The sequence below is a fragment of the Cicer arietinum genome, chromosome 3 (genome assembly GCF_000331145.2).
Source record: "Cicer arietinum cultivar CDC Frontier isolate Library 1 chromosome 3, Cicar.CDCFrontier_v2.0, whole genome shotgun sequence".
NCBI classification, from domain to species: Eukaryota; Viridiplantae; Streptophyta; class Magnoliopsida; order Fabales; family Fabaceae; genus Cicer; species Cicer arietinum.
The window spans coordinates 66,642,616-66,669,042 of record NC_021162.2 but is presented as its reverse complement, the minus strand read 5'-3'; the positions used below and the strand labels follow the sequence as shown (position 1 = coordinate 66,669,042).

Sequence of the window (26,427 nt, the reverse complement as noted above, 5' to 3'; positions counted from 1 at the left end):
TGATCATTATCCTGAACGTTAGTTGTAGGTGGATTAGAACCACTACCAGTTGCTTCCATATAAGTTTGAGAAGGAATATTATACATTGAGTCAAACACAACATAAGTCGACTCAGGAGTTGTGCACTGAGTTCCAAACAAATTATAGAAAAGTCCACTTTCTGTTGGATGACCGGGGGTTGGTATTTATGGAACCGGAACGTAGTACTGAGTCGTTGGTGGATATGGAACTTCTGTAGTAGGGACGTATAGATGAGGTGATGATAGAGACGGTTGTGTCATGTTTTGTTGTTGTGGGCTTGATTGGGAGGTCGACGGAACAGAAGGATACGACGGTGGTTGCAAACGGGAATCACGGAGATATTGTTCGACCGATATAAATAATAATTAATAATAATTAATAATTATTATTATTATAATTAATAATAATAATTTAATTTTAATAATTTTTAATTATAACAATTTTTAATAATAATAAGATTAATAATAATTAATAATAATTAATAATTTTTAATTTAATTTTAATAATTTTTAATTTAATTTTAATAATTTTTAATTATAACAATTTTTAATAATAATAACAATAATAATAATTAATAATAATAATAATTATTATTATTTATTTATGTAGTATTATTATTAATTATAAATTTATTATTTAATATAATTATTTATTAATTTGAATATTTATTAAAATATTAATAATTAATTAAAACCAAATAACGAATTAAATTTTTTTTTTTAAAACCCTTTGGGAGGTCGCATCCCCGGCCAGCGACCTCCTACTAGGGGAAAATTTTTTGCTCCTTTTGTGTATCGCTCCCCCAGGGAGAGTTTTCCTTCTTGTCCTAAAAAGTAGGGCATTTTGGTAACAGTTTTTGAATATGGGGTATTTTGGTTAAGTTTTTTGAAAAGTAGGATATATAGGTAAAAAATCCGAGTGATGACAGTTTCTATTTCGGTAATTCGGTTGTGGAGAGTTTCTATTTCTTCTTTCACATATTCTTGGAAGTGACATTGTGAAAGAAGAAAATAAAAATAACAGTGATTTCCTTGATCCCTTTCTCCCATCTAAATCAGTAGTTTTCAAATAATAAAGAGATAGCTGTTACAATGCAAATCAAATCATTATAATGTCTACCTCAAGCTATATCCTGCTAAAGTTGGCGTTGATTGAAAAATTAGCCCGCAAACCTGAGAAAACACATAACTTTGTAAATTTCTGTTGGATATGACTTATAGTTACTGATAAGTGGGTAGGTCACTTGAGCGGTAGCTATTACTCTTTGTGGGGTGCCTGCAGTACGATTCAAGGATAATGTTACAATTTGGTAGTATATAGATACAAGTTGTACACTGGAATCTTAATATTGAAACTAATAGAACGAAATTGCAATCGCCATAAGGTCGGAGACGTAGGCATAATTTTCCGAACTCCGTGATCAACATCATGTATTCTTTCTTTTGCATTTTGCATCTATATTCTTTTGAATTGGGGTTACTGTACAAACAATTTCTTTCAAGAAATATGCCATGTCTCCAACAATGTATAAAAGACCAAAAATGTTATTTAAACATCAATTTGGGACAATAAAATTCGACAACTTTTTAAATGGTTAACGCACACACATAGTTAACACAATTTAATGAGTCGTTGATAGGTATGTAAGGACTGGATAACTCATCACTCATCAACTAAACTTCATTAACCATGAATTTGAACATTATTTAACCATAATTTCAGGTGTTCCAGCTACATGTAGATTTAAAAACACTTAAAAATTAAGGTTAATCACATTTAAACCTTTAAATTGTAATATTTTCCATTAATATAATTTCTATTAATTAAAAGATTTTTATATTATTTTATTTAATAAAATATTTATTTAAATCTTTTTTTATTCGCTATCCACGCTCTTTTATCTGATAGAGCTTTATTTTCATTTTACTTCTGGTTTTGATAAAAAAAATATTTCTAAGATAACAAATAATATTAAAAATTTACACATATAACTACGAGATATTAAATTCAAATTTAAAATATGACGTTTGACATAATAATATTTTCGAAATTTTATCACTTAATATTTTATCTCTCAATAAAATAAGGTTTATACATTTTACCATGTGAATATTTAATAAAATAAATTATTTACAATTAACTCAATTGAAAAAAAAAAAAAACAAAAATAAAATGTTTACAACCAACTCTGTTGTTATTTAAAAGCCTAAATATCACCCGTGTTCCCTTAACTTAAGTTCAGTTAATCATTTATTTATTTATTTTTACGGTTTAGTCTTTTATTTTAATTTTAAGTGACAATTTGATTTTTATGTTTTAAAATATCAACAATGTTATCATTTTTTTTTGTAAAAATTCATCAAAAATTTCAAACAAAACCCATAAAATTAATTATCATCCTTAATATAATGCAATTTTATCAAATTCATAACTTAAATATTTAAATAAACTCATACATTCATCTCTAACAACATCAAATAAAGAATGAAAATATGAATTTATTTGAAGATTTGAGTTACGAATTTGATGAAATTTGTATTATATTGAAAAATATAATTAATTTTATGTGTTTTGTTTAAAAATTTTGATAAATTTTTATTAAAAAAAAAAAGAGATAACATTATTGATATTTTAAAAGATAAAATATCAAACTGTCATTTAAAATTAAAAAAAATTAAAAAATTTAAATATTAATTAAAATTAAATTAGAGATTACACGTGGTATTTAAACTATTTAAAATTTTAAAGTACTTGAACTAAATTTGTTTGGACGGTCGGATATCAATTTGATTGCCCGCGATATGCTAATCGCGTGAATGCTTGTAATAGGGAGACCGCAGGGAATCCCAGTTCCCTTTTAAGAGAGTTGAGAGACAGAGTTTAGAGACAGAAAAGCAGCAGTAGAGAGAGAGAGTTAGAATGGCAGAGAATGGAGGGTACAACGAAACTGAGACCATAACTCCGATGGAGATTGAGAACGGAGATGCTCTTCCACAAGTACAATCACAAGAACAAGGAAAGTGTTTGATTACCAAGATTGACGATGGTAGTGTAGAGAGTCATCGTTACTACTTGTCTCGAAGAACTACGCTTGAAATGCTTAAAGACAGAGGTTACTCTATCCCCCCTTCTGAAATCCAACTCTCTCTTCACGAATTCCGTCAAACTCATGGCCACTCTCCTGATGTTGATCGCCTCCGCTTCACCGCTACTCACACCACTAACCCCTCTAAAAGGGTCTCTCTCTTTTCTCACTCTCTCTCTCTCTCTTATATTTTTATTTATCATATTCTGTGTTGTATTTTTTTTGCAGATTTTAGTGATATTCAGTGGGCCAGGTATTGTGAAAGTGAATGTGGTCAGGAACATTGCAGGGCAAATTGTGAATAGAGACACTTTGACTGGCCTCATTTTGATTGTTCAAAGTCAAATTACTAGCCAGGCTTTGAAAGCTGTTAATCTTCTCTCTTTCAAGGTTGAAATATTTCAGGTTTGTTACTCACTCTCACTCTTCTCTTAACTCTTTTGTTTCATTTGGGGAAATCAATCACTTTGATTTTGCATGTTGTTTATAACTAGGTCTCATAGCACCAATTTTTCAATTTTGATAAATTAGATTCATCTATGAGTCTAACTCTATAACTGCACGGCAAACATGACATAAATCAAGAATTTTACTATTACCAACAAAAAATATGGGGAGATAGGAATTTTCAAAATGCTAAAAAATACACTTTTCATCCTTAAAATTTCGAATTAAAATGTAAAGAAATGATTGTAAAACTAAGATAAAAATCAGTATAATGCTTATTCATTAGATATTAGAGAAATACATAAACAAAATACCATCGTCAAGAATGCAATATAAATAAAATAAATACTCCAAACATGTAAAAATTATCACACATCTGATTTCTGATCCATGTTTTCAAAAGTTGCATTTATATGGTATACTTCTTTGTAATTTCCACCTTCTCTTTTTGTTGTCGAGTGTGAATGTCTTGCAGTGATTGAGCTCACAGTACCCTTGTAATTTCCACCTTCTCCTTTCTTTCAAGAGTTGAGCAGGTGGGTAAATTAGTTTAAACTATTCACGTGCATTACGAGGGTATCTTCAACGTTTGGTTCAATAATTGAAGAACATTCACACACAACAGCAAAAAGAAAAGATGGAAGTTACAAAAGAAGCGAATGGTTGTAAGTTAGTAAATGTAGTCTTTGAAAACAAAGACAAGAAGTCAGATGTTCGGTAGCTTTTTTATATTTGGAGTATTTGTCTTATGTTTAGTGTTTTGTTGACGTTGGCTTTTATATATATATCTCCTTACATCTAATGAACAAGTATTAGGCTGATTTTTATCTTATTTTTAATAAAAACACAATTTTTTTGCGCCTTAATTTGAAATTTAAAGTATGAAAGACTGGATTGCTCAGTATTTTGAAAATTTCTCTCTCCCTATGTTTTCCCTTTGGTAAAAATTATGAATTTAGGCCATGTTTTCCATTTGGTAAAGAGATAGCCTAAAACTCTTAGTTTTAATGGCAAACTTTCTCAATATCTATAGAATTCCTTTGTAACCTACATTTGCAATGGAAATCCATAATTTCAATAATTTGTAAAGAATAAAGAAGTTGAGTTAGTTTGGAATTGTTCCGTCATGGAAGGAGAAAAATGGAAATGATTACCTGTACTCTTTAAAGTTGGAAACTTTTCGAAGAATGTTTGGAATCAAGGTTGTCAAACTTGAGAGTCTACATGAGCTTAGAATTTACCTAATATAAACCATAATATTAGGAAACCTATAAATGACAAATGTACATAGTACAATACCATTAACTCAATATAATTGAACGTTCTAACTCCATATTAAAGCAAAGTGGCAAACCACAATATTAGCGACATTATCTGACCTCAACGGAGCAAACGCGGAACCTCAACCTGGCAAGGAGGCGAACAACATCATATTGATGAATCAGGAATGGATAAAAAAACTTAATGAGAGGAAAGCATTGAGTTCAGTGGTGGAAACATGCATTGTGCTGTGCAAAACCTTGCTCTGTGCAGGCATTTGCCCGTTTTTCGGGAATTCGATGCGGGGAAGGAGAAGGCAGGCTGCACAAAGAGAACTCTAGGTAAGAATGTCTGATTGTCTGTGTTACCAGCTTCAAGCTTTCACGAACAGGAATCCACTATTGAATGGATACAAAACATAAATGAGAGCATGCCATTTTGGGCTTTTGATTTCACTTCTCTTCAAACTTGTTGGCTCGTATTTAAACTTGCAAGTTTGCTTGGGTCTAACCGAGTCTACCAAAAACTGAGTCTGTGCATGAGTTATAACCAGAACTTGCTACTTAGGCACGTAAACTCAAGTTTACAGTTGACTTGCAAGTTTGACAACTATGCTTGGAATGTTGGAATAACAGCGTAGAGATATTTGACTAGCTCCCTTCATAGTTCATTTGTAGGAAAAACAATGATTACATTGCATAAAATAAAAACTATACAATCTTCACCTTAAATTCCATATGCAAGAGAGAAGCCACACATTCACGCATCATTGTAATTTGAAACGTTCATGATAAAGTGTAGATATTTATTTAAAGAAAAATCTGAAATGGATATGTACCTCTATTGCACTTGATCCTTCAACCTAAGCCATCTATCTAGGATCTCGATTTTAATTACCTTCTACTGGACTACTTAAGGAGAACTCCCATTTTTGAAAGGGTGCTTCATTCTAGAGTGTACTGAAATCACTATTGATCATTCCTCGAGTATATTTGATTTTCTGTCATGTTGAAACTGGGTATTATAACTTATTAAGGAAGAAAACTTTGACATACATCAAGTTTGTGATGCTTACTAGTTGTTAGTAACAACGGCATCTCATTCTGAATGGATTGACTTTGTATCCTAACTTCGGAGTGTTTTGATGATGGTTTTATCCAACTAGAAACTTGTTGACTGTTTTTCTTATCGGTAACGTTCAGATCACAGACTTGCTTGTTAATATTACAAAGCATGTATTGAAGCCAAAGCATCAGGTGCTGACTGATAAGCAGAAAAAGAATCTCCTGAAGAAGTACAATATACAAGAAAAGCAGGTCAGTTGATATAACTTGGGAAGAGCCTATCTCAAGCTCCGGCATGAATGAAGTATTTTTATACACTATATCACATCTATATAAGTTATTAAATTTTCTGAGTGTCTGTACTTCAGCACTATTGTTCTTATTCCAATACTAGTATTCTTATATTAAGTTTTGTTTCTATCAGCTTCCGCGGATGCTACAGACAGACGCAATTGCTCGATATTATGGACTTGAGAGAGGGCAGGTAGTTAAAGTTACCTACACCGGTGAAATCACCCAGATGCACGTCACATATCGATGCGTTTGGTGATATTCTCTCGATCTCAGTTTCTCTTTCATTTTGATGTTCGAATATGCAGAACTCAGATGTTGTATCATGCATAAATTTATGATTGTAGAATAGTAAAATTATAACTGTTAAGTCCTAGGTGATCTATCCTAACGTTTTGAACTTGCTTAGTTTAGTCTTGTGGATTTTTTTCTTGAACCCATGAAGAAAATATCTATATTAAAATTTGATGAGGAGTGCTAATATTTTGCACTCAAAACACTCTTTTTTCATCACCCTCTTATTGAGTAAAATTTATGTAGGTCTCAGTATTTGGGGAACGGATTCCACATAAAGTGGTGTGACCTACATGATCATCACCAAATATGAGACTGCGTGTTGGAAAAAGAGGATTTAAAAGTGAGTGTTGTTGGCACTTTTCAAAAATATACATGTACAAATTTGATTTTCTTTAAGGAAAAAACTAATTTTAAGTTGCAATTTTTTTTTAAAACGAAGTACTTACGGCTTTTCATTAATACTTAGCCGAGCAATTCAAGGTGTCATGTGATAAAAGGAACTAGAACTAGAGACTATGTGAATGAGGTTGCCTTTGTAAATTTGTTTGTCTCTTACTGTATTTGACACGAATAGCTGCAAATTTAATCTTGTCTCCAGTGGATTCAGTATGCTTCCAATGTAACACGAATATACAGACATGTCTTATAGCCGTTATGTGCTCGCTAATGTATAATTAGATTTAAGCCCTGAATATTAAAAGAAAAAGTGACTTTAGAAAACAAAATTGGAGTATTTTTTTTTTAGATGTAATCATTATTTTTGTAAAAAGTGACTTTTAACTTGTTTGGTTATGTTCGAAATTTGGGAAAGCTATAGACCCATGGAAATTAGAAACCGAACATGTATTCTGCAACTAAAGAAACATTGTAAAATTAAAAAAGAGAAAGTTAGAGATTAGAGAAATTCTTGCTAACATACAAGACTGAAGAAGACCAGGACTGTGGTGAGGTAATGGGACATTAAAAATTGAGAGTTTTTTCTCTCACCTCTAATTCTTTTCAGATTGGTCAATTCGGATGGACAAAAAAGAAACACATGAATTGGGCTATAATCTAAATTTGTATCTTAGAGGCTTTTAGATTATAAGGGATGTGGGAGAAAAAACTACCTAAAAATTTGGTTTTCAATCCACGATGCCTATCTTCTTGAAACAATGCTAAGTAGAAAATCAACTGTTTCATCATTTTATTCTTTAACGGCATGTATAAAATCTTCATATAATGCTTTTACTCTTTGCATTTTTTTTTTAATTTTTAAACTACAAATATAATATGAACAAATGATTTTAGTTTAATGGGTATGGTTAAATATTATAACTCTCCTGTTAACAAATAAAAAATGTTAAGAGCTGTAGCTGTCAATAAAAGGATTATTTCCTGTTGACTTTAGAATGTTTCCCAATGAAAATAAAACAAAGACCAAATATCCAAGCATGTGTATATATTCAATTCTTTCGGGCCAATGCTGCAGCAATGCCACCAAGTATAATCCCCACAGCTGTTGCAGTGATGCCAATTCCTATTACACCATCTGCATCGATACACAAACCATTAATTAATGTTATGGATGATGCGGTTTGAAATTAAGAAAGAAGTTTCTTACCCTTTGCAATTCGTTCTTCGACTGTTTTCTTGAGGGACAGTGCCTGCCTCCAATCAGGTGCAATCTTCAAGGACAAAAGATAAGTTGAGACTGAATCGTTCATGTTATACAAAGGACGTATGGTATAGTTTAAATTTATCCCAGTGTTAATGTAAGACTCTTCAAGCTATGATATTCAAGAAAGTGTCAAATCATCAATGTAATAACTAGGACTATTCAACAGTAGTATAATGTTATTAGTAGTGGATTGAAATAAAATCAAACCATAAATATCACACTCATAATCCCAATCATGTCAAATAATATATGAATAAGAAAAAAATCTGCCCTTTAATATGGTGAAAATTTCCATATAGTCAACCCTATTCGGATTACTGATAGAGTGATAGTCCTTTTGCCACTGTTAATAATAAAGGAAAGTGGATCCTCTAACTGATAGCATCCTGAATGACAAGTAAATAGATCTCAAATTATAGGAAACAACGCAAAAATCTGATTATGTTCTCAGATATTTCGGCTCCACAAAAGCATCCACCTCACATAGACTATGTATCAACTAAATGAAAATAAATTAACTAATTGTTGAAAAATGAGAGATAGAATTTCCTAACCTATAATCAAAACAATGGACTCTGGATGGTTCATAAGGATAACAACTGATCTTAATATTTATAATTTTCTAGGCTCTTATAAGAGAAAAACAAACCAAAATCCAAACAGAGCTTTTTTGTACCAATATCAACATACATGAGGCGTCATATGAAATGATGATCTGGCCCCAGAAAAATGATGAGATCATGAATTCATTAAGCATATGGAAGGACAAACAAGAAAAATATACGATCTCATAAAAAAAGCAAGAAAAATATAGTTTCAAGCTACTCTCTGTCTGTTATTGAGAAAGACAGACCTCCAAACATTGCTCCAGAAGCTGCCGACTTCTACCATAATCATTAGTCCTGTAGTACCCAACAGCAAGAAGATAAAGCTTCTCTCTTTGATGCAAAGGACTTCTATCATTGCCCAAAGAAGCTGTGAATCATAATTAAGGATGAACGAGGTTAGCCATGCATATAAAAGTGACTCAGAATACTTCAAAACCAAACATATCTGTTTAGGGCTATATATACAAAAAAAATAAAGAAAGGAAGGGGATGCTGTGGCCTACCCTAGTGGCAAGGGAATTGTCTAAATTCATGCCTCAAACATCTCAGGTTATACTTTAAAAAAAATATATATTTAAAATGCTAAAAACACAGCTCTGTAACAGAAAAGATCTGATTTGCATTGTTGAGGCAGTTTAAACCATGGAACAATGTTTTCTGTGATATTTATATTCAGCAACAGAAATATCTTTAGCTTTTTTTGAATTATCAGAAAACCAGAGATCATAACTGTTTCTCGTATGTTCATAAAAGGCTGGTGTGAATAGGCAGACCACAAATATTAACTACAGATAAAGAAATTTTTAGTAAAACTATATCACAATACCGTATTTTAAGAAAATATATATAAAATGAAAATGTAACCCAAAGCACTAAAATTTAATCTGTAAGTCATTGTACTTTCAAGCATGGCGATCCCACGATGAATATCTTCTTTTTGCCTTGAATGAACAAGTGCCCATGACAACCTCATTAAGCTCTCATTTATCCGCTCATCAGAACCATCCTCAGAAGCCTCTGCAACTTCTGTTTCACACCCCTTCAAAACAATGCAATGCAATGCAAAATAGATAAGACTAAAGGAAGTAAAGCAAATCGCATTAGAGACTCGTCAACTCTAAGGTCTGCCCCATTAAGTCTTAGGTTATAAGCACTTAATTAAACTATTTATTATGTAAACACTTGTTATCCCCCTTCTCGTGCAGCTGATTTATTTATTATGTATAAATAAAAAATAAAACCCGTTTGATTTGAGAAAATATTGTGTTTTCATTTCATGTTTTCAAATAAAACATGTTGAGCAACATTTTTTCATCTTCATCCACTCAATTTGCATATTGTTTTTCTTTCAATCTGGTTATCAATTTAAGGAAATGTACTGGTCAAAATATCAATTACGGAAAGTTATTGTAAAAAAAAATAAAAAAATCAAATCAATTTACTTGATGGAAAATAAAATAAAAGCGTCTATTCCCTGTGATGATTCACAAAAAGCTAACAATCATCACAAAACGTTTTTTCACATTCGAATTTCTGAATGCAAAACTAGGGATATTAAATACAGAAAAAGAAATTGGAAAAAAAGATATAAATGAATTGAGACGAATGAAGAGGAAGTTACAAAAATGACATCACGGTCGCACCAAGGGATCTGATCGCCACCGGTGAAGAAGTTTCCGATAGACTCAAAGAAGCTTCCGATGTTAGCGTCCATCGACGATTAACTATTGGTTTTTTGTTGTTGTTGAGATTCACAACATTTCTATACTCTTTTTTTTAATGATTTATAAGTGTAAAAAGTTGCAAAATATTTTTTTTTTGTTGCTTTTACAATTTTAGTTATTTTATTAAATAAGTATTTTTTTAAAATATTTTCTTTAACTATTGAATTTTACGACTAGCCTACTTGTATTTATTAAGAAACTGTAAATAAATAAATACATAATTAGACTAAAACTAATTTTCTTATTTAATCTCTTAATATTTGTTATTAAAAAACTTTACATTAGTTCGAGACTTCGAGTAGAACAAAATTTTAATCACTTAAAAGCAAGATTTTACTACAAGAGATGGTTACGAGTTAAAGTCACGGTTACATCCATCATTATTTTATGTTTGTAATCAATTGTTATATTATTGTGTAGACTAATTTGTGACAGTGACGTAGACAACAATTTCAACTTTCTACTAAAATTTATGACAATTGATAACTGTCTCATGCATTTACAAATCTAACCGTTCAAACAAGCAACTGTAATTGTATCATGGATCTATTTTGAGCTTTGTGGTGAAAAAATATGTGGTTGAAGAGACCCACCCACTCCAACGTGGTTTGTGACAAAGATTAATTATTAAAAGTAGTCCACTTTATTTTATCATTTGTATTTTGCTTCTTGATCATAAGGTAAATTTAAAGATAAGACTTTTGAAAGCCCTTAAAAATATTTTATCAAAATTACTAAATTTTTGTTTAATATTTATTTCTAGATGTTTTAGAATACAAAATTATTTATTAAATAATATAATCGATTTTGTATAATATTTTTTTAAAAAATGATAACAAAGTGAATTAGTATAATATGAGATCTTTTAATTAAATAGAAATATTATTTTTTGAAATTTAAGACAATTGTTTTGATGACCTTTATCTTTGGGCCTATCCTGATATGAAATTAATAATGACAAAATAGTTTTGGAGAAATTGTCATTAAAAGCAATAGAAATTGAGTTTACATTAATCTCTAATGAGAACTTATTATTGCAACATAATTTAATTTTATAACCAGTAAGTACCATAGGAGATTCTTGATTCCAATATAAAACTACTTTCCAATTCTAAGATAAATTGGAAACTTGGCAACTTTATGGACATCTTCACCCCAAGCAAGGTTAAATTTTTGAAGAACGTCATCTCCAAGAAGCTCCACACCTTTTTCAATTGCAGTTTGATACGCTGACCATGATCTTATATAAGTTAAGTAATCATTTAAATCCATCAAATTCTCTTTGACAAACTCAAATGGTCCTGTGTGATCAGCTCCATCCACTGCCTCAAATGGAAAATCAATGCTTCTATAGTTGCTATCTATGAATCTAATTAATGGGTCGGAAAAAGAGCTTGCATTAGTAGAATACAATTTATCAAGTATAGTGTCTACCTCATCACAAACTCTAGGCAAATTGTAACACCAAGCAGCAAAAACTCCATGAGGTTTCTTGAGAATCCATTTGACTTGTTTATAGAAAGTTGGAAGGTCAAACCAATGAAGGGCTTGTGCAATGGTCACGAGATCCATGGTTCCTTCAGGTGCCACTATTTCTTCAAGTTCGGACATGGACATTATTGAAGGGGTATGTTGGTATCGCACATTAGGGAGTTTTATTGCAAACTCAAGTTGTTTCTTACTAACATCTGTTGCTATTACATTCTTGTACATTGAAGCCAACTGAAAATTACAACAATTCATTCTAGTGAGAGGAAAAACAATTTTGAGATCACAAATTTTGAATATATAAGTATTAAACTTGAAAGAGAGAAAGATAGGAGAAAGATAGAAGAGAGAAAGACAGACTGATTTGGCAGCTTGGCCGCTACCGGTGGCGGCATCCCAAGCAAGGTTGTGAGAAGGTGTTTTGGAGGCTATGAATCGAAAGAGTTTATTTGGATAACTTGGCCTTGCATTTGCGTATTCCTTTGCCTGATTCACAAATAGCTCTGCCATATCATATCATATTACTTTTATCAAATATATCAACCGCTAAATTCTGTATATATATATATATTCTTTTTAGAGAGCTTGAGTGTTACATCTTTAAATAAATAATTTGAGTTTAATTTTTTTATTAAACTAATCAAACCTAACCAATTTTTTATTAAGTCGAGCTATATGCCCTTGTAGAGCGAAGCTACTCCCATCCCCTAGTAATTTGTAAACGTTAAGTGGTCACTACTCATTGGACACTAGGGATCAACACGGACTAAATAGTTTCAGTCAAAGTCCACTTTTGTTTTTTTCTTTCTTTTTCTATGGTAAAAACACAAAGCGACTAAGCCTAAAAAATAAACATTTAGTGGAGAATCTAAGAAAACTTACCAGCCTCCTATCAGTTAATAAAGTAAAGGAGATGAAAACAAAAATATCAAAAGTCTGCTGTAAATCGCTAAGTGAAAGTCTGAAAGACTATATTTTTCATAAATATCTATTAGTATTTATATTTTTTTTAATAATTAATATTGAGTCGTAGCAGAAAAAACTTATTTTTTGTTAAATAAAATTATAAGCATAATATTTTTGTAAGAAAGCTTAAATATTTTTTTTACATAAATGCATGGATTTCAAGTTTAACAATGTAAACGGTCATTTATTGGCTTTGTGGATCAGATATGACTCGGTGGATGGTAGTTATGTAATTAACGTTTTAATTAGAGATAAAACGTAAGAAATCAATTAATTAAAATTGATTAATTAATTTTTCATGCACAAAGTTAATTACTAACTTATGTGGTCCCTTTTCTTGGTATACATCGATTACAATTGTAAATATTGTAAATTTGTGTATAAATACTACGTGGAGACTGAATTTCTTCGTTCGTATCATAAAATAGTAAAATCTAAATCATTAAATAAAAATGAAATGAGATATGAAAAATGAAAGAAAAATGTTTAAGTGAGATCGAAAACACATGAGAAAAAATGAATGGAAAGAATCCATTTATGAATTTGAAATTAAATAGGGGTTAATAAGGTGCACAAAATTTTCAAGCATGAATCAAAATCCTTTTTATTTTCTCTTTTCATTTCTCATCTCCATTACTATAATTTTGAGATTTTGTGGAGTACTGTATAGAATTTTTTATCCACCAAATATCACATTATTATATTTTACATTTCTAAAACTTTGATAATAGAAAAATGAAAAAGTGAGAAATTGAGAGTATACTACCTCTTTAAAGATTATACTGCAGTAATTAAACATAGTACATTAATCTGCAGTTTCATCATTTTTATTTAAAAAAAATTAAATTTATATTATATTGATATATTCTACAATTCAAATTAATGAATATCGTTTCTTCTAATCCAAAAAAACGTTAATTCCAACGTTGGACATATACTCCATAATCTGAAAGAAGTTAATGCAATTGCTCTCTGTTTTGTATAGAGTGCAGTTAAACATTAATTCCAACATTGGACATATACTCCACAATCTGGAAGAAGTTGATGTGATTGCTCTCTGTTTTGTATAGAATGTAGTTATAGTTCTTATTTATGTTTAAATATTAAAATTCATTGTAAAGAAAATATTTTTTTGTCTATTTTTGGACAAACTTCCTTAATGTGCTGGAATTGCTATGCCTATAAATGTATTTCTGTAGTTTTTTTTTATGCATAATATTTTTGAAGTTATCTCACAAGTTATTTCAATATGCTTTATTCAAGGCTCTAGCACAATAAAATATGATATAATAATGATTCAGTTACATCATCAAAATAATCGCAAGATTTTATTTCTAACACGTGAATAAACACCGAGCAATGCCACAAAAAAGAGTCTAATTGTTCAATTTTCAAGATTGGGTATCATGTCATAATTTTGCATATTCCTATTAATCATTATGATATTGCACCTTCAATGTAATAGTTAATTAAAAATAAAATCTTGTGATTGTTTTGATGATGTAACTCAATCATTATTATATGAAAATTGATTAATTTGATCTAAATTTTGCATTAAATTATCAATTTTTTTAAACCAATATTGTAGTAAAAATACAGGAGATTGAAGTACTATTTCACATATTCAAGCATTCCCCACTCTTCCAATTCTTAGATAAATTGGAAATTTAGCAGTCTTACGAACATCTTCACCCCAAGCAAACTTAAATTTTTCAACAACATCATCTCCAAGAAGCTCCACACCTTTCTCTTTTGCTGTCTGATAAGCTGACCATGATCTTATATAAGTTAATAAACCATCAAAAGTCATATTTGTCTCTGTCACAAACTCAAACGGTCCTGTGTGATCAACTCCATCCACTGCCTCAAATGGAAAATCAATGCTTCTATAATTTTCATCAACCAATTTACGTGCTGAATCCCAATAAGGTTTTGAAATAACAGAATAGAGTTGATCAAGAACAATGTCTACTTCATTACTAATTCTTGGAAGATTATAACACCAAGCAGCAATGATTCCATGAGGTTTTTTGAGAACCCATTTGACTTGTTCATAGAAAGTTGAGAGATCAAACCAATGGAGGGCTTGGGCAATAGTCACGAGGTCTATGGTTCCTTCGGGTGTCACCAATTGTTCAAGCTCGATTTTGGACATGGTTGAAGGAGTGTGTTGATAGCGCACGTTAGGGAGCTTTGTTGCAAATTCAAGTTGCTTTTCACTAACATCCGTGGCAATGACATTCTTGTACAATGTAGCTAACTGAAATCACAAATACTAGTATTTTTTAGAGTCAAGTAGTTTTGTGATTAAGAATTGTATTTTGTGTGTGTGAAATTTGACAAATTAAGAAGCATTTCTTACAAAGGAGTATAAAGTTGACACGGGTTTAGATTGAAAATAAGTATTTCTTATTTTTCTTCCCTACTTATTACCTTTAATCATTTATGCTTGTGAACCATTATATAATATTAGTTTAATTGCAATTTTAATTTTAATTTTATTAATTTATAAAATCAGTTTTCATATTTTAAAATTTGACAGTTTTTGACATTTCATTTTAATTTTTTAACTAAAAATTACAATGTAACATGTTTTAAATAATATGATATATGATACAATGATATAGAATAATTAAAACTCATTAAATCGCAATAAAGTGTATAAAAACTTAACTTACAATTTCGGAAAATTTTCATTTTTCTAATTTAATTAGTGACATATGAATAATTAATACATTTAGATTATTCTATATAATGAAATTTTATATTACATCATTTAAAATATATCAAATCATTATTTTTCAATTTAAAAATCTGATAGAGAAATTAAATCTATCAACTTTTAAAATAGAAAAATCTGTTCTATAATATGGTGAAAATAGAAGCCTGCAATTAAACTTAAAATATTTTAATAACTCAAATATGCTTTGTGAAGCCAAAAAACCTAGTTTCCGTACATAAGGGCTCAAATGTTGGGCATAACTAACACGGCCCATACAAAGTTTTTGTTTGACTAACTCATAAATGTCAAAAAAGGAGGTTATTACTATATTTTTTAAATGACTAATATTAATTGTTAATTTTTGTTAAACAGATGGTAGAATCCAAGATCTCTTTATCATTTTAATCTATATATTCTTCCCCAAATCATCTTCCTACTCTCGTTAAATAAATGAAAAGTGGAATAAAACCAACTCACCGGTAGTTTAATAGATAACTTCATAACCAATATAACATAACCAAAAAGATCCAAATTACTAATTACTCACCCTTAACATTGATGTACACATCGTCCACAAGTCTACTAAAGTTTTTTTTAGGAAGTCTACTAAAGTTCTTCCCTAAAAATAAAAATATGCATTACTTTTGGTGGAGCGTTGAGTTAGTTGATATACTAAAAATTCAGTCCACTCATTTCATTTTGTTTGTGGTTGAAGATTTGAGAATAAAGTAAATGTAACGAAATTACAAAATTGAATTGTTATGAGTCGGATCCAAAATTGGCATAATAAGGAAGCGATAAAAAAAAAAAGTGAGGGAGGAGAGAGAACGTACAGATTTGGCGGCTTGGCCACTTCCGGTAGCGACGTCCCAAACGAGGTTGTGAGAGGGAGTTTTTGAAGCTATGAATTGGAATAGCTGTAGCGGATAACTTGGTCTTGAATCTGCATATTGTTTTGCCTGATTCACAAATAGCTCTGCCATCTCTCTTTCCTTTCTCCAATCTCCAATTGCTACCGCGCTTGCACTCTTTATAAATCAATCATTCTATCTTTAATTATTCTACGCTGACCTATACCATTACCTCACTTTCACTATGTGTGGTGTGGACAATACCTACTTCCATTTCAATTATTCTATGCTGACCTGTTCCATACCTCAGAGAGATAGACACTTCAATTTTTCCTCGATCACCTTCCGGTATATTGGTAGGTTTCTTCAATTTTGACCAATACTTATCCAAAACACAACAAAATACATAAAACATATCCCCACACAACAAAATACACAAAAACAACTAATTTAACAATAAATTATTAAATTGAATGTCAAAACTAAATTATAATTATATATTAATAATAAAAAAACAATAAAACATATATGCCACATTAATAAATAAAGATTTGCTAGTTGTAAGTATAAATATTTTGTTCGAAGTAAATACATTAAAATTTCAATAGATTGGTTGAGGTAGAACTTAAATTTAAATTAATTAAATTAAAATATATTATATTGAATTAGTTTAGATGACGTAATTCATAGTTAACTCATATATGCGGCGAACACCCTAACTCGAGTTAACTTTTGTTAGTTGTGTTCTACATTAAAATGGCCAAATCAATATGGAGGACAAATTGCAATGAAAATTATAAATTTTTAACATGTACCCACACTGATACTCTTAGTTACATTTTACGTAACATAAACTAATTTTACCTTTTTTTTTCTAAAACAAAAAATAAATTAGAGTACAAGTTTTTTGAAATATTTTTATGTCTAAAAAAAGAAATTTTAAGTTTTTAAAAAATATATGTTTTGAAAAATTTAAAATAAATTTTTAGATACACACTACTTTAACAAAATTTATGTTTTAATTTTTTTTAGTGTACCGAAAAACATTTATACAATTTTATAGTTTTTCATTTTTGTTATTTTAAAAAAATGGCTATTTGTTCTGAAAATTTTGAAATTGAAAATATGTTATAATAAACTTAAAGTTTAAGTTCTTCAAAACATTTTTGGATTCCAGAATATAAATATTTTAAAAAACTTAATTTAAGTTTTTCGATATACACTTTAATAATTTTTATTTTTTTAAAGAAAAAAATTAATCTAAAACTTTCATGGAATTTTTTACTTGTTAAATTTTTTTTATGAAAAATTGATGATTTTTTTATTTATTTTAAATAAAGGTAAAATGAGATTTTTGGTTTTCATTAAAATGTAAAGTTTAAGATTATAAAATGTAGAATATAGAGTAAAAATTTCTAAAATTTAACAATTCACGGCCCACAACTATGTCAAGTTAGGGAGTTTTTTTTTTTTTTTTTTTTTTTTTTTTTTTTTTTTTTTTTTTTTTTCTTTTTTTCTTCATGCTTTATGCTTTTTGGATTGACTAATTCAAAAATATATTTTGAAAATTTTTGAGAACAAAGGGTGGGAGAAAAAACTACACCCAAGTTAAACTTCAAAAGGTCTAGTCCAACACAACTTTTCAGCTAGGGATATTTTAATTTTATTTAAATTTAAAATTAAAAGATTTAATGATTTCATTTGTTTAAAAAGTAAAAAATGATTTTTGTCAAAAGAAATTAAAATATATTTTTAGTCCTTTTGAAAGTATAACTTTTTACTCTTAGTCTCTATAAAATTTTATTTATTTATTTTAGTTCTTGCAAAATTTATTTATATTTGCTTTCGATAAATTATAGAATATTTAATTTTAGTCTCTTAAAATAAAGAACAAATTAAAGTTATAGAAACCAATTTTAATATGAACTAAATTTTGATTGATTAAAACCAAACACCGAAGACTAAAAGCAAAATAATATATTTGTAGGAAGAAAAAAAATTACAAAGATTAAAAATAAAAAATATATTTTTAAAATGACTAAAAATACATTTAAACAAAAAAATTTAAACATGAACATTAACGTATTAACGTATTTTATGATTACTAGTATAATTTTTATTTTTTATAAAAAATTGTGTAAAATTTGAGTTGTAATTGTATATGTACATTAGAACAACAAAATTGAGTTGCAGTTGTATGTTTACATTATTTATATGTAGACTTTTCCTATGTTTTGAGACAACGGTTTAGTTGTTAAACTTTGACACACTCTCTTAAAATTTTATGATATTTTCTTGAATTCGAAACATTTGTAAATATGTTTTACACCTCCACAAAACTATAGCTTAACCTTAAGTACTTGCAAATTTATAATGTATCAAGTTTTTTATAAAAGATACAAAGTATCAGGTTAAGGATTTGGCAACCACAAAAGTTTTTAAAATTCAAATGTTATGTATTTTTAAATATATAATTTTTTTATTATAGTATTTGTATAGGAAATATAAAGTTGTTTTGATAGATAAGTTAAAGAGTAGAGCGATAAAAAGATTGCGAGTTTTATCTCTGCCCACAACTAATGAGAGACTATAACTCTAATCTAGGAATGAAAAACATTAAACTTTAATTAGCAATTATAATGATACTCATATATAAAAGTAACACACTAAAAAAATAATTGTACTAAAAAAAATTATATATATACTCTATAATTGACCTCTACGTGATTTAATGTTCCAATATTGTTGAATGATGAGTGACAAATTTAAAACTTTAATTTAAAAGTACAAAACATTAAACTTTAATTATTAATTATAATCGTAACTATAAAAGTATACACAAAAAAATTACTTTTAAAAAATATTGGTTTTAGTTTTGAGTAAATCACTAGTAATTGATATTATAAAATGTTGTCATTTTAGTCCATTCTGTTGAGACAAAATCTCTCAAATGATTTTAATGATAACAAATTTACTTAAAAAATTATGATTGTAATTAATGACTAATATGTGCTTTTGAGTGTATTCATATAAGAAAATAGGTTATTAATCATTAAGGTAAAAAGAAGACAAATCTGATTCAAATCTGAGGATGGAAAATGCTGAGGATGAAAAACGGCGAGGATGGCCCTACGAGCTGTTGAATCTTCAAATATGTACAATATGTGTCTTGACCAGAACAAATGTTTTTATTCATTAAAGAAATGCACAACAAAGTCAAAGAATGAATAAATAAAATAAATAAGTTAGAAGGCCAAAAGGAAAAGGACAAGAATAGCCAGATCTAAGTCTAGAGAATGACAGACTAGGCTGATGATGGTTCAGCAAAGTTGAAAGCAACTCATTAAGCATGTGCAAAGGCTAAAATCAGACCATTTATTGTGCTTGCACGAATGAATACATGAAGAAGTCAAGTTAAAGAAAGACAACAACAAACAAGCCAAAAATGGAAGATCACATGTGAAAGCAGATCTGATCCTCGGACTAGAGGATGACAGACCTATGAAAGAGGGTGTCTCTCTCTCTTGTCAGCATCACCCTCAAAAGTTGAAATCAACCTAGTCCTTAAAGTATTTGAAAAGGTTGTAGCTCACATAGTCAAAGAAACAGCCTTGCACTCTTTGATAAAAGGGAATAGACAAGGATATCTCAAGATCAAGTTTCAAGGAAGCTGATCTGCATGCGCGAGGATGGCCTCTGCCAATCCAAGAACAAGCTGAATGACAGTTCTGTAATTATGATGAAAAACCTTGGATCTTTTGTAATGAATTCCAACGGTCATCAAAGAGCTTGGACCTCTATAAAATGCAGCAAGCTCTTCATCATCAAATACATAACACAATTGCATAAAAAGATCAAGCATCTTAAAGCTATCAAGAGCAATATCCATCCTCACTTCATACTTTCTTTAATCTTACACTATATCTTTGAAAATCCTTGAGAGAGTATTTAGAATCAATCACTCTCATATTACTTTATAATTTCCATGTGAGATACACTTGGAAATATTAGAAAATTGATTGTAAGCTTAGTGAAGCTAAAGAATACACATTTTGTAATCATCCTCAGCGTGAGGTAGATCTGTTTGAACTTTAGTAAAATCTCACAAGGGTGTGAGGGCTGGACGTAGTCATCTTTGGGTGAACCAGTATAAAATTGTTTGTGTGTCTCTCATATTTTTCTCTCACTCTTTTGCTCAACTCAAAACTGAAGGTTTGAAAAACCCATCCTCGGACTTATCATCCTCAGCGAGATGATAGTTTTAAAAACACTTGAAAATTATTTTTAACAGCAAAATCCCTATTCAACCCTCATTCTAGTGATATTTAGCTACATCACATTCAATACAAAATTCAAATTAATTTTTGAATTATTAAAATGACATTGAATCTAATATCTGACGGTATAATAATTATAAATTATTTTGATTGTAAAATGTATATTTACTTTTATAATAATAAATTATATTTTTTAATGATTATTTTAATTATTCAAAAGTTAATTTATATATTTAATTGAATTAAAATAACAATATCTTATTTTTTTAAGAACTAAAATGGTGGCTTTATAGGAATGTTCACGTGCATCTTTCTAACCTCTTTTTAAGAAAATCTTCCGGTTGAGATTTTAGACGAGTCACTCTCACATGGAGAACGACGACAATGAGTCATACAAGTTTCTGGCCGTGGATTAGTCCACTTGCTCACGCCGGAATCACCTTACCAATTTTATTTTATTTCCTTTCTTTGTTTTTGTTTGTTGGAAATTTCCTTTCTTTTCATGATATTATAATTGTTTTTGATTGTTTATTTCCTTTGTTTAAACTTTTATGTATCTACAGTATTTCTTTCTATGTGCATCTATAGTCTTTTCTCTTAGAAATATCATAAGTTTATAGTCTTTTTTTAATCGATATAACTTATATCCACGGTTGATATTAGTATTTTTATATTATTAATCAATTATAATATCACATCACTTAAATGTTTAATTTTAATATTATAATTGTTTATAAATCACAAATATAGTAATTGATTAGATTTGCTGACGATTTAAGTATTAACTTTTTTCTTATATATATAATTAAACCTTACTATTATTTTGAAATTAACATAATTACATCGATTTTTATATTTTTATTTTATCTAAAAATAATAATAAATTTTACCATAATTAAATTATATAATTGTGAGATTTTGAATTCGACCGAGATAAGATATTCAACCTAATAATATTGATATTTATCGGTAAAATATATATTTAAAGAATATATTCAAAAATAAATATATTTATATATATAATAATTTAAAGTAAAACATATTTGGAGATATCTTTTTTCTTTCTTTAAAAAGTGCTTATAATTTATTTTTTGTGAAAAAAATGTTTATAATTAGTGGCAGAGTAATATTTGTATTATTATCTTTTTGAATTGCTTTTAATTATTTTTTAATTTTATAAATGAAATGATAGACATTAAATTTGACAATATAAATTTTTTTAGTTAAATTAGATTTATGGATAATTTTTCTAATATGTTCATAATTGTTTTAATATATAATATAATTTTCATTATGTTAGTATAAAATACGACGACTTGAAAACTATGATTACTATTTGACAATGCAATATTTTGTAATATACTGTACATAAATTAAATTAAATCCTTTAATATATTATAATGAATTTTTAATGCTTTATAAATAATAGTTACTAGTTAATTATAATTAATAGTTTAGAGTTTCAAAATAAATAGATTAAAGGACATCAGAGTGTGGCAACTTCACTGCTTCGCTAACTGCCTAAAGCACCACCAGCATTTGTGAATCCAGACTGATTCCTCTCTCACATAACGAACCCAATATGGAAATCATTCCGATCCCCGCCGATTCCTACACTTTAGGCTTCATCGGCGCCGGTAAAATGGCCGAGAGCATTGCCAAAGGCGCCGTCCGCTCCGGCGTCTTGTCTCCTTCTCGCATATGCACTGCTCACTCCAATCCCGCTCGCCGCGCCGCCTTCGAGTCCGTCGGCGTCACACTCCTTTCTTCAAACGACGACGTATTCTCTTTCTTCTGTTTTACTCTTCATCCTCCGAACAGTTATTAAAACTTACAACCGCGTTTTCACTTTATCATTTTCTGATTAATTATTCTTTGTATAGGTCGTTCGAGAAAGCAACGTCGTCGTTTTATCGGTTAAACCTCAATTAGGTATTTATCTGTTTAAGTGTCGTTTTCGCTTTGTTTGACCTGCGTTTTTATTGACGAACTGTGTTGTTGCAGTGAAAGACGTTGTGTTGAAATTAAAGCCGCTTCTTACTAAGAACAAACTTTTGGTTTCTGTTGCTGCTGGAATCAAGTTGAAAGATCTTCAGGTAACAGAATCCAATCCTTTTTCTTCTTCATTTCTCCATCCAGTATACTAGAGTGATCTTAGTTTTTACTAACTATGAAAGCATATATACAAACAATAGACACGACCCTCACACTGATATGTAGATACCGACAATAATTGAACAAAATAAGAGTGATTGAACGCAACTACATATATCGGCATCATATCAGATATCGGACACCGAATGTACCTTTAATTTGAAGTGTTCTGCTACATAGTTTATTTGTATAGAGCAAATTATTATTATTATTAAACAAGCTTAGCTTGGGGTAAGCTGTTTGTACAAAAAGTTATCCGTAAGCTATTTGGGGAAAATAAGCTAAGCACAATTTATAAACTTATTATAAACTATTTTTTATAAGTTTTTCCAAGCATCTACACAACTGTTTATATTAAAAAAAGACGAAGTAAACTTTTAAACACCACTTTTTCAATAATTTGGCCACTCTAAGTGTCAATTCTGGTCGATTTGTATTCTGTTCATGCTTAAATGTGACTGTATAACCAAATTAGTTCTTGAATTTTTCATAACTTTTTTGCAAATGCATCTTTTCAATAAGTGTGATTCTAAGATATTAAATATTAGACGATTATGAATTTGTGAAAACAAGTAAAATGTATTAGTGAAGAAGTTAAGATATTCGCGGATTAATCTACGCATATCAACACTTGTAGCGACCAAAGTTATATAAATTTCCATCTTATGTCCATTGCTTAGCCTTACAGATTTAGTTTGGTGGCATATTTTTATTGAAAATAGTTGTTGCATAAAATGTAGGAATGGGCTGGGAGCAATAGATTTATAAGGGTAATGCCTAATACACCTGCTGCAGTTGGCGAGGCCGCGTCAGGTATTACCAATTTTTACTGTTGCAGAATGCCTTCTCTCATACATTATGATAATTTTGTGTTTTTTTTACTAGAATACAATGCTTATTACTTATTGCATTTTTTCTTTATCAACCTTGTTGACAATTACAAAATTGCTTGAATAAATTAACTTAAGCTAAACTATGACAGTTATGAGCTTGGGGGGAGCTGCAACAGAAGAAGATGGAAATCTGATATCCCAATTATTTGGGTCAATTGGTAAAATATGGAAAGCTGATGATAAGTACTTTGATGCAATAACTGGCCTGAGGTATGTAAATCTCATTGTATCTTAACGAACAAAAATTCTAAGGTGGGAGATGATAGAGGTGTGGTACAAGGACATAGGATAAGGAAGGGTGTAAGTCTAGTTCTGTCATGCCCATACAATTCTTATTCTTAGCTATTCACATTTGAGAGAACAAAAGAAGTGTGTCTGGTATCTGATGATATTCTGTTGGGTGATAATTGTCCTTTTTCTCTGTTTTGGTTATGTGCATATGTGGGAATTGGACCCAGGCCTACCTCTACCCAATTCTGCATTCTTCCCCGAACCCCCAAGTTAAAACAACTTTGTTGTATTTACTAAAGTATGTTATATTTTCCTGAATTGTTCAGTGGCAGTGGTCCTGCTTATATTTATTTAGCAATAGAGGCTCTGGCTGATGGAGGAGTAGCAGCTGGTCTACCACGTGATCTTGCATTAAGTTTAGCTTCTCAGACTGTAAGTGAAGTGAAATATTATCCTTTTGACTATTTAGTTGTGTTTTAAATTTGGGCGATGCTTGCTCTTCAATTGTCTTCTACTCTTACGCATTTTGTCAAAATGCCAGATTTGAAGAAAAGAATATTTGAGATGCGTTAAATAAATATGTTGTGATTTGTCTTTTTTTAACACTTTGAAAAGTAAAATTATTTCAATATTCTATAGGATGATATTCCCCGTTTGCCATGATTAGAACTTCTTCTGGCTTTTAAGCAAGTTGAAGAGGGTGAGCCTTTACACAACAGTAAGACAGCCGCCTTGTGTTCTAGAGGTCGTGGCCTCATGGGTTCAAATTAATGGAAACCACCTCTCTGCTTGCAAGGATAATGCTATGTACATCTGCCCTCCTATGACCCTACTTGGTGGGAGTTTCATCCACTAGGCCGTCCTTAAAATGTGTATATTGTTTCCATCAGCTGTCTTGTGTGTAAGTCCATGCTTGATAAAGGTATCCACCAATGAATAAGGAATCTGATTCTAGTGTCAGCTATTTTGCTATGTTTACTGGGCAGAGTGATCAAGCAACCTGTAAAATAACTCTAAACAATCAAGTTGATGAACTCATATACCCGCAAATAGGCATGTAGTAGTACTCCAAAGAAGACCAACAAATAAAAAGATAAGGTTACAGTTAAAGAAATTGTTGCTGCTTGAATATGTGGCAGCAAGAATCCTACTGGACATTATGTTGTATGGGCTAATCATCGGCACACTGTACTTCTATTGAAACACTTTTGTTCTTATATATAGTTGTTCTCTTGACTAATGTTCGTGTGTTTTCCAGGTATTAGGAGCAGCATCAATGGCCACCCAAAGTGGGAAGCACCCAGGACAGCTCAAGGATGACGTAACTTCTCCTGGAGGGACAACAATTGCAGGCATTCATGAGTTGGAAAAAGGGGGTTTCCGTGGAACACTGATGAATGCTGTTGTTGCTGCTGCTAAACGCAGCCGGGAGCTTTCATGAATCTATAGATGAGGATCCTATGATTTCTAAAAAAAAAATTGATTTCAGCAGAATTTTCTGCTTATAGTATGTCAAATTAGAGTTCTTGTTTTAAGAGTAAAACTTGTGAGAATGTTTAGTCATAGCAACATTCTTCTTTTATAAATGCTACTAGTTATGGTCGAGTTTGGCCGATTAGCAGTTATCCCAGTATAACAGTTAGTTTCGCTAACACTATGGACGGACACATGACAGGGATTGACTTTCATTCATGGGAGATGATTAAATCATACTCATACTTGGCCAAGCTTATTTGTTTAAATGCCAATGTTCATACTTTGAAAGGTAATAAAGGTTCCACATCAAAATCAAATCAGATATCTTACTATGTTAAATGTTTTCAAAGGGAGGTTATGATCAACGTTAGCCACAAAGTAAAAGAGTTTATTCTGAGGTAAAATAAAAGAGTTTATTCTGAGGTAAAATAAAAGAGTTTAATTGTCAGCTTGATTTTTGATGTAATTGTTTATCGTACTGAAGCCCCATTCCTTACACAAATACATGCCAAACTTAATACCTTATCATACAAAATTAAGGTCGGTGATTCAGTTTTTCAAATACAACTAGCTCAAGTTCATTTTCCTGAATAATAAACATTTAAAATCTAGTGTTGGCAACTGCCATGGAACTCGATGGCGGATGCTGAGACACTCCCGTGCAGATTCCAAGCCTTTGGAGTGTTATGAAATGTGATGAAAAACGTATTCTTAAATGCTTTTATTTCATGTAAATCATATTACAGAACAGGATTAGGATCTGGATATCTTACAATAATAAAGTATAAGCCTCTTTCAAACTAATCACGACTTATTGCAAAAACAAGTTTATTTTAATTTCTTTATTTCTTATACAGAACACTCGTGATTTGTTAATTCATCTCCATGTAATATCAAATGTTGATTTATACA

General features: G+C 30.1%; 5 protein-coding genes across 6 annotated transcripts; 2 read left to right on the top strand and 3 right to left on the bottom strand.

The window, feature by feature from the left end:
- Positions 1-2,898: 2,898 nt before the first annotated feature.
- On the top strand, positions 2,899-6,886 carry LOC101509909 (DNA-directed RNA polymerase V subunit 5A). Of its 2 annotated transcripts, XM_027332764.2 has the most exons (5): positions 2,899-3,258; positions 3,335-3,511; positions 6,016-6,129; positions 6,302-6,361; positions 6,709-6,886. In XM_027332764.2, the coding sequence occupies exons 1-5, from the start codon at positions 2,941-2,943 to the stop codon at positions 6,748-6,750; spliced, it is 711 nt and encodes a 236-aa protein (XP_027188565.1). In that variant the 5' UTR covers positions 2,899-2,940; the 3' UTR covers positions 6,751-6,886. The 2 variants fall into 2 exon arrangements, with proteins under 2 accessions (XP_027188565.1, XP_004493418.1); XM_004493361.4 differs by lacking the exon at positions 6,709-6,886 and having other exon boundaries at positions 6,302-6,576.
- Positions 6,887-7,821: 935 nt separating this feature from the next.
- Positions 7,822-10,514, bottom strand: LOC101509581 (mitochondrial fission 1 protein A). Its single transcript, XM_004493360.4, has 5 exons — positions 10,355-10,514; positions 9,634-9,772; positions 8,979-9,100; positions 8,069-8,132; positions 7,822-7,996 (listed from the first exon to the last, which is right to left on the bottom strand). Exons 1-5 carry the CDS (start codon positions 10,445-10,447, stop codon positions 7,911-7,913), a joined length of 504 nt encoding a protein of 167 aa, XP_004493417.1. The 5' UTR covers positions 10,448-10,514; the 3' UTR covers positions 7,822-7,910.
- Positions 10,515-11,395: 881 nt separating this feature from the next.
- LOC101509264 (uncharacterized) lies at positions 11,396-14,318 on the bottom strand. The gene is made up of 2 exons (XM_004493359.4): positions 12,306-14,318; positions 11,396-12,179 (listed from the first exon to the last, which is right to left on the bottom strand). Exons 1-2 carry the CDS (start codon positions 12,453-12,455, stop codon positions 11,556-11,558), a joined length of 774 nt encoding a protein of 257 aa, XP_004493416.1. The 5' UTR covers positions 12,456-14,318; the 3' UTR covers positions 11,396-11,555.
- Positions 14,319-14,458: 140 nt separating this feature from the next.
- Positions 14,459-16,831, bottom strand: LOC101508952 (uncharacterized). The gene is made up of 2 exons (XM_004493358.4): positions 16,467-16,831; positions 14,459-15,171 (listed from the first exon to the last, which is right to left on the bottom strand). The coding sequence occupies exons 1-2, from the start codon at positions 16,614-16,616 to the stop codon at positions 14,536-14,538; spliced, it is 786 nt and encodes a 261-aa protein (XP_004493415.1). The 5' UTR covers positions 16,617-16,831; the 3' UTR covers positions 14,459-14,535.
- Positions 16,832-22,238: 5,407 nt separating this feature from the next.
- On the top strand, positions 22,239-25,781 carry LOC101508633 (pyrroline-5-carboxylate reductase). The gene is made up of 7 exons (XM_004493357.4): positions 22,239-22,541; positions 22,645-22,693; positions 22,766-22,857; positions 23,656-23,728; positions 23,898-24,018; positions 24,366-24,471; positions 25,298-25,781. Exons 1-7 carry the CDS (start codon positions 22,344-22,346, stop codon positions 25,478-25,480), a joined length of 822 nt encoding a protein of 273 aa, XP_004493414.1. The 5' UTR covers positions 22,239-22,343; the 3' UTR covers positions 25,481-25,781.
- Positions 25,782-26,427: the final 646 nt, after the last annotated feature.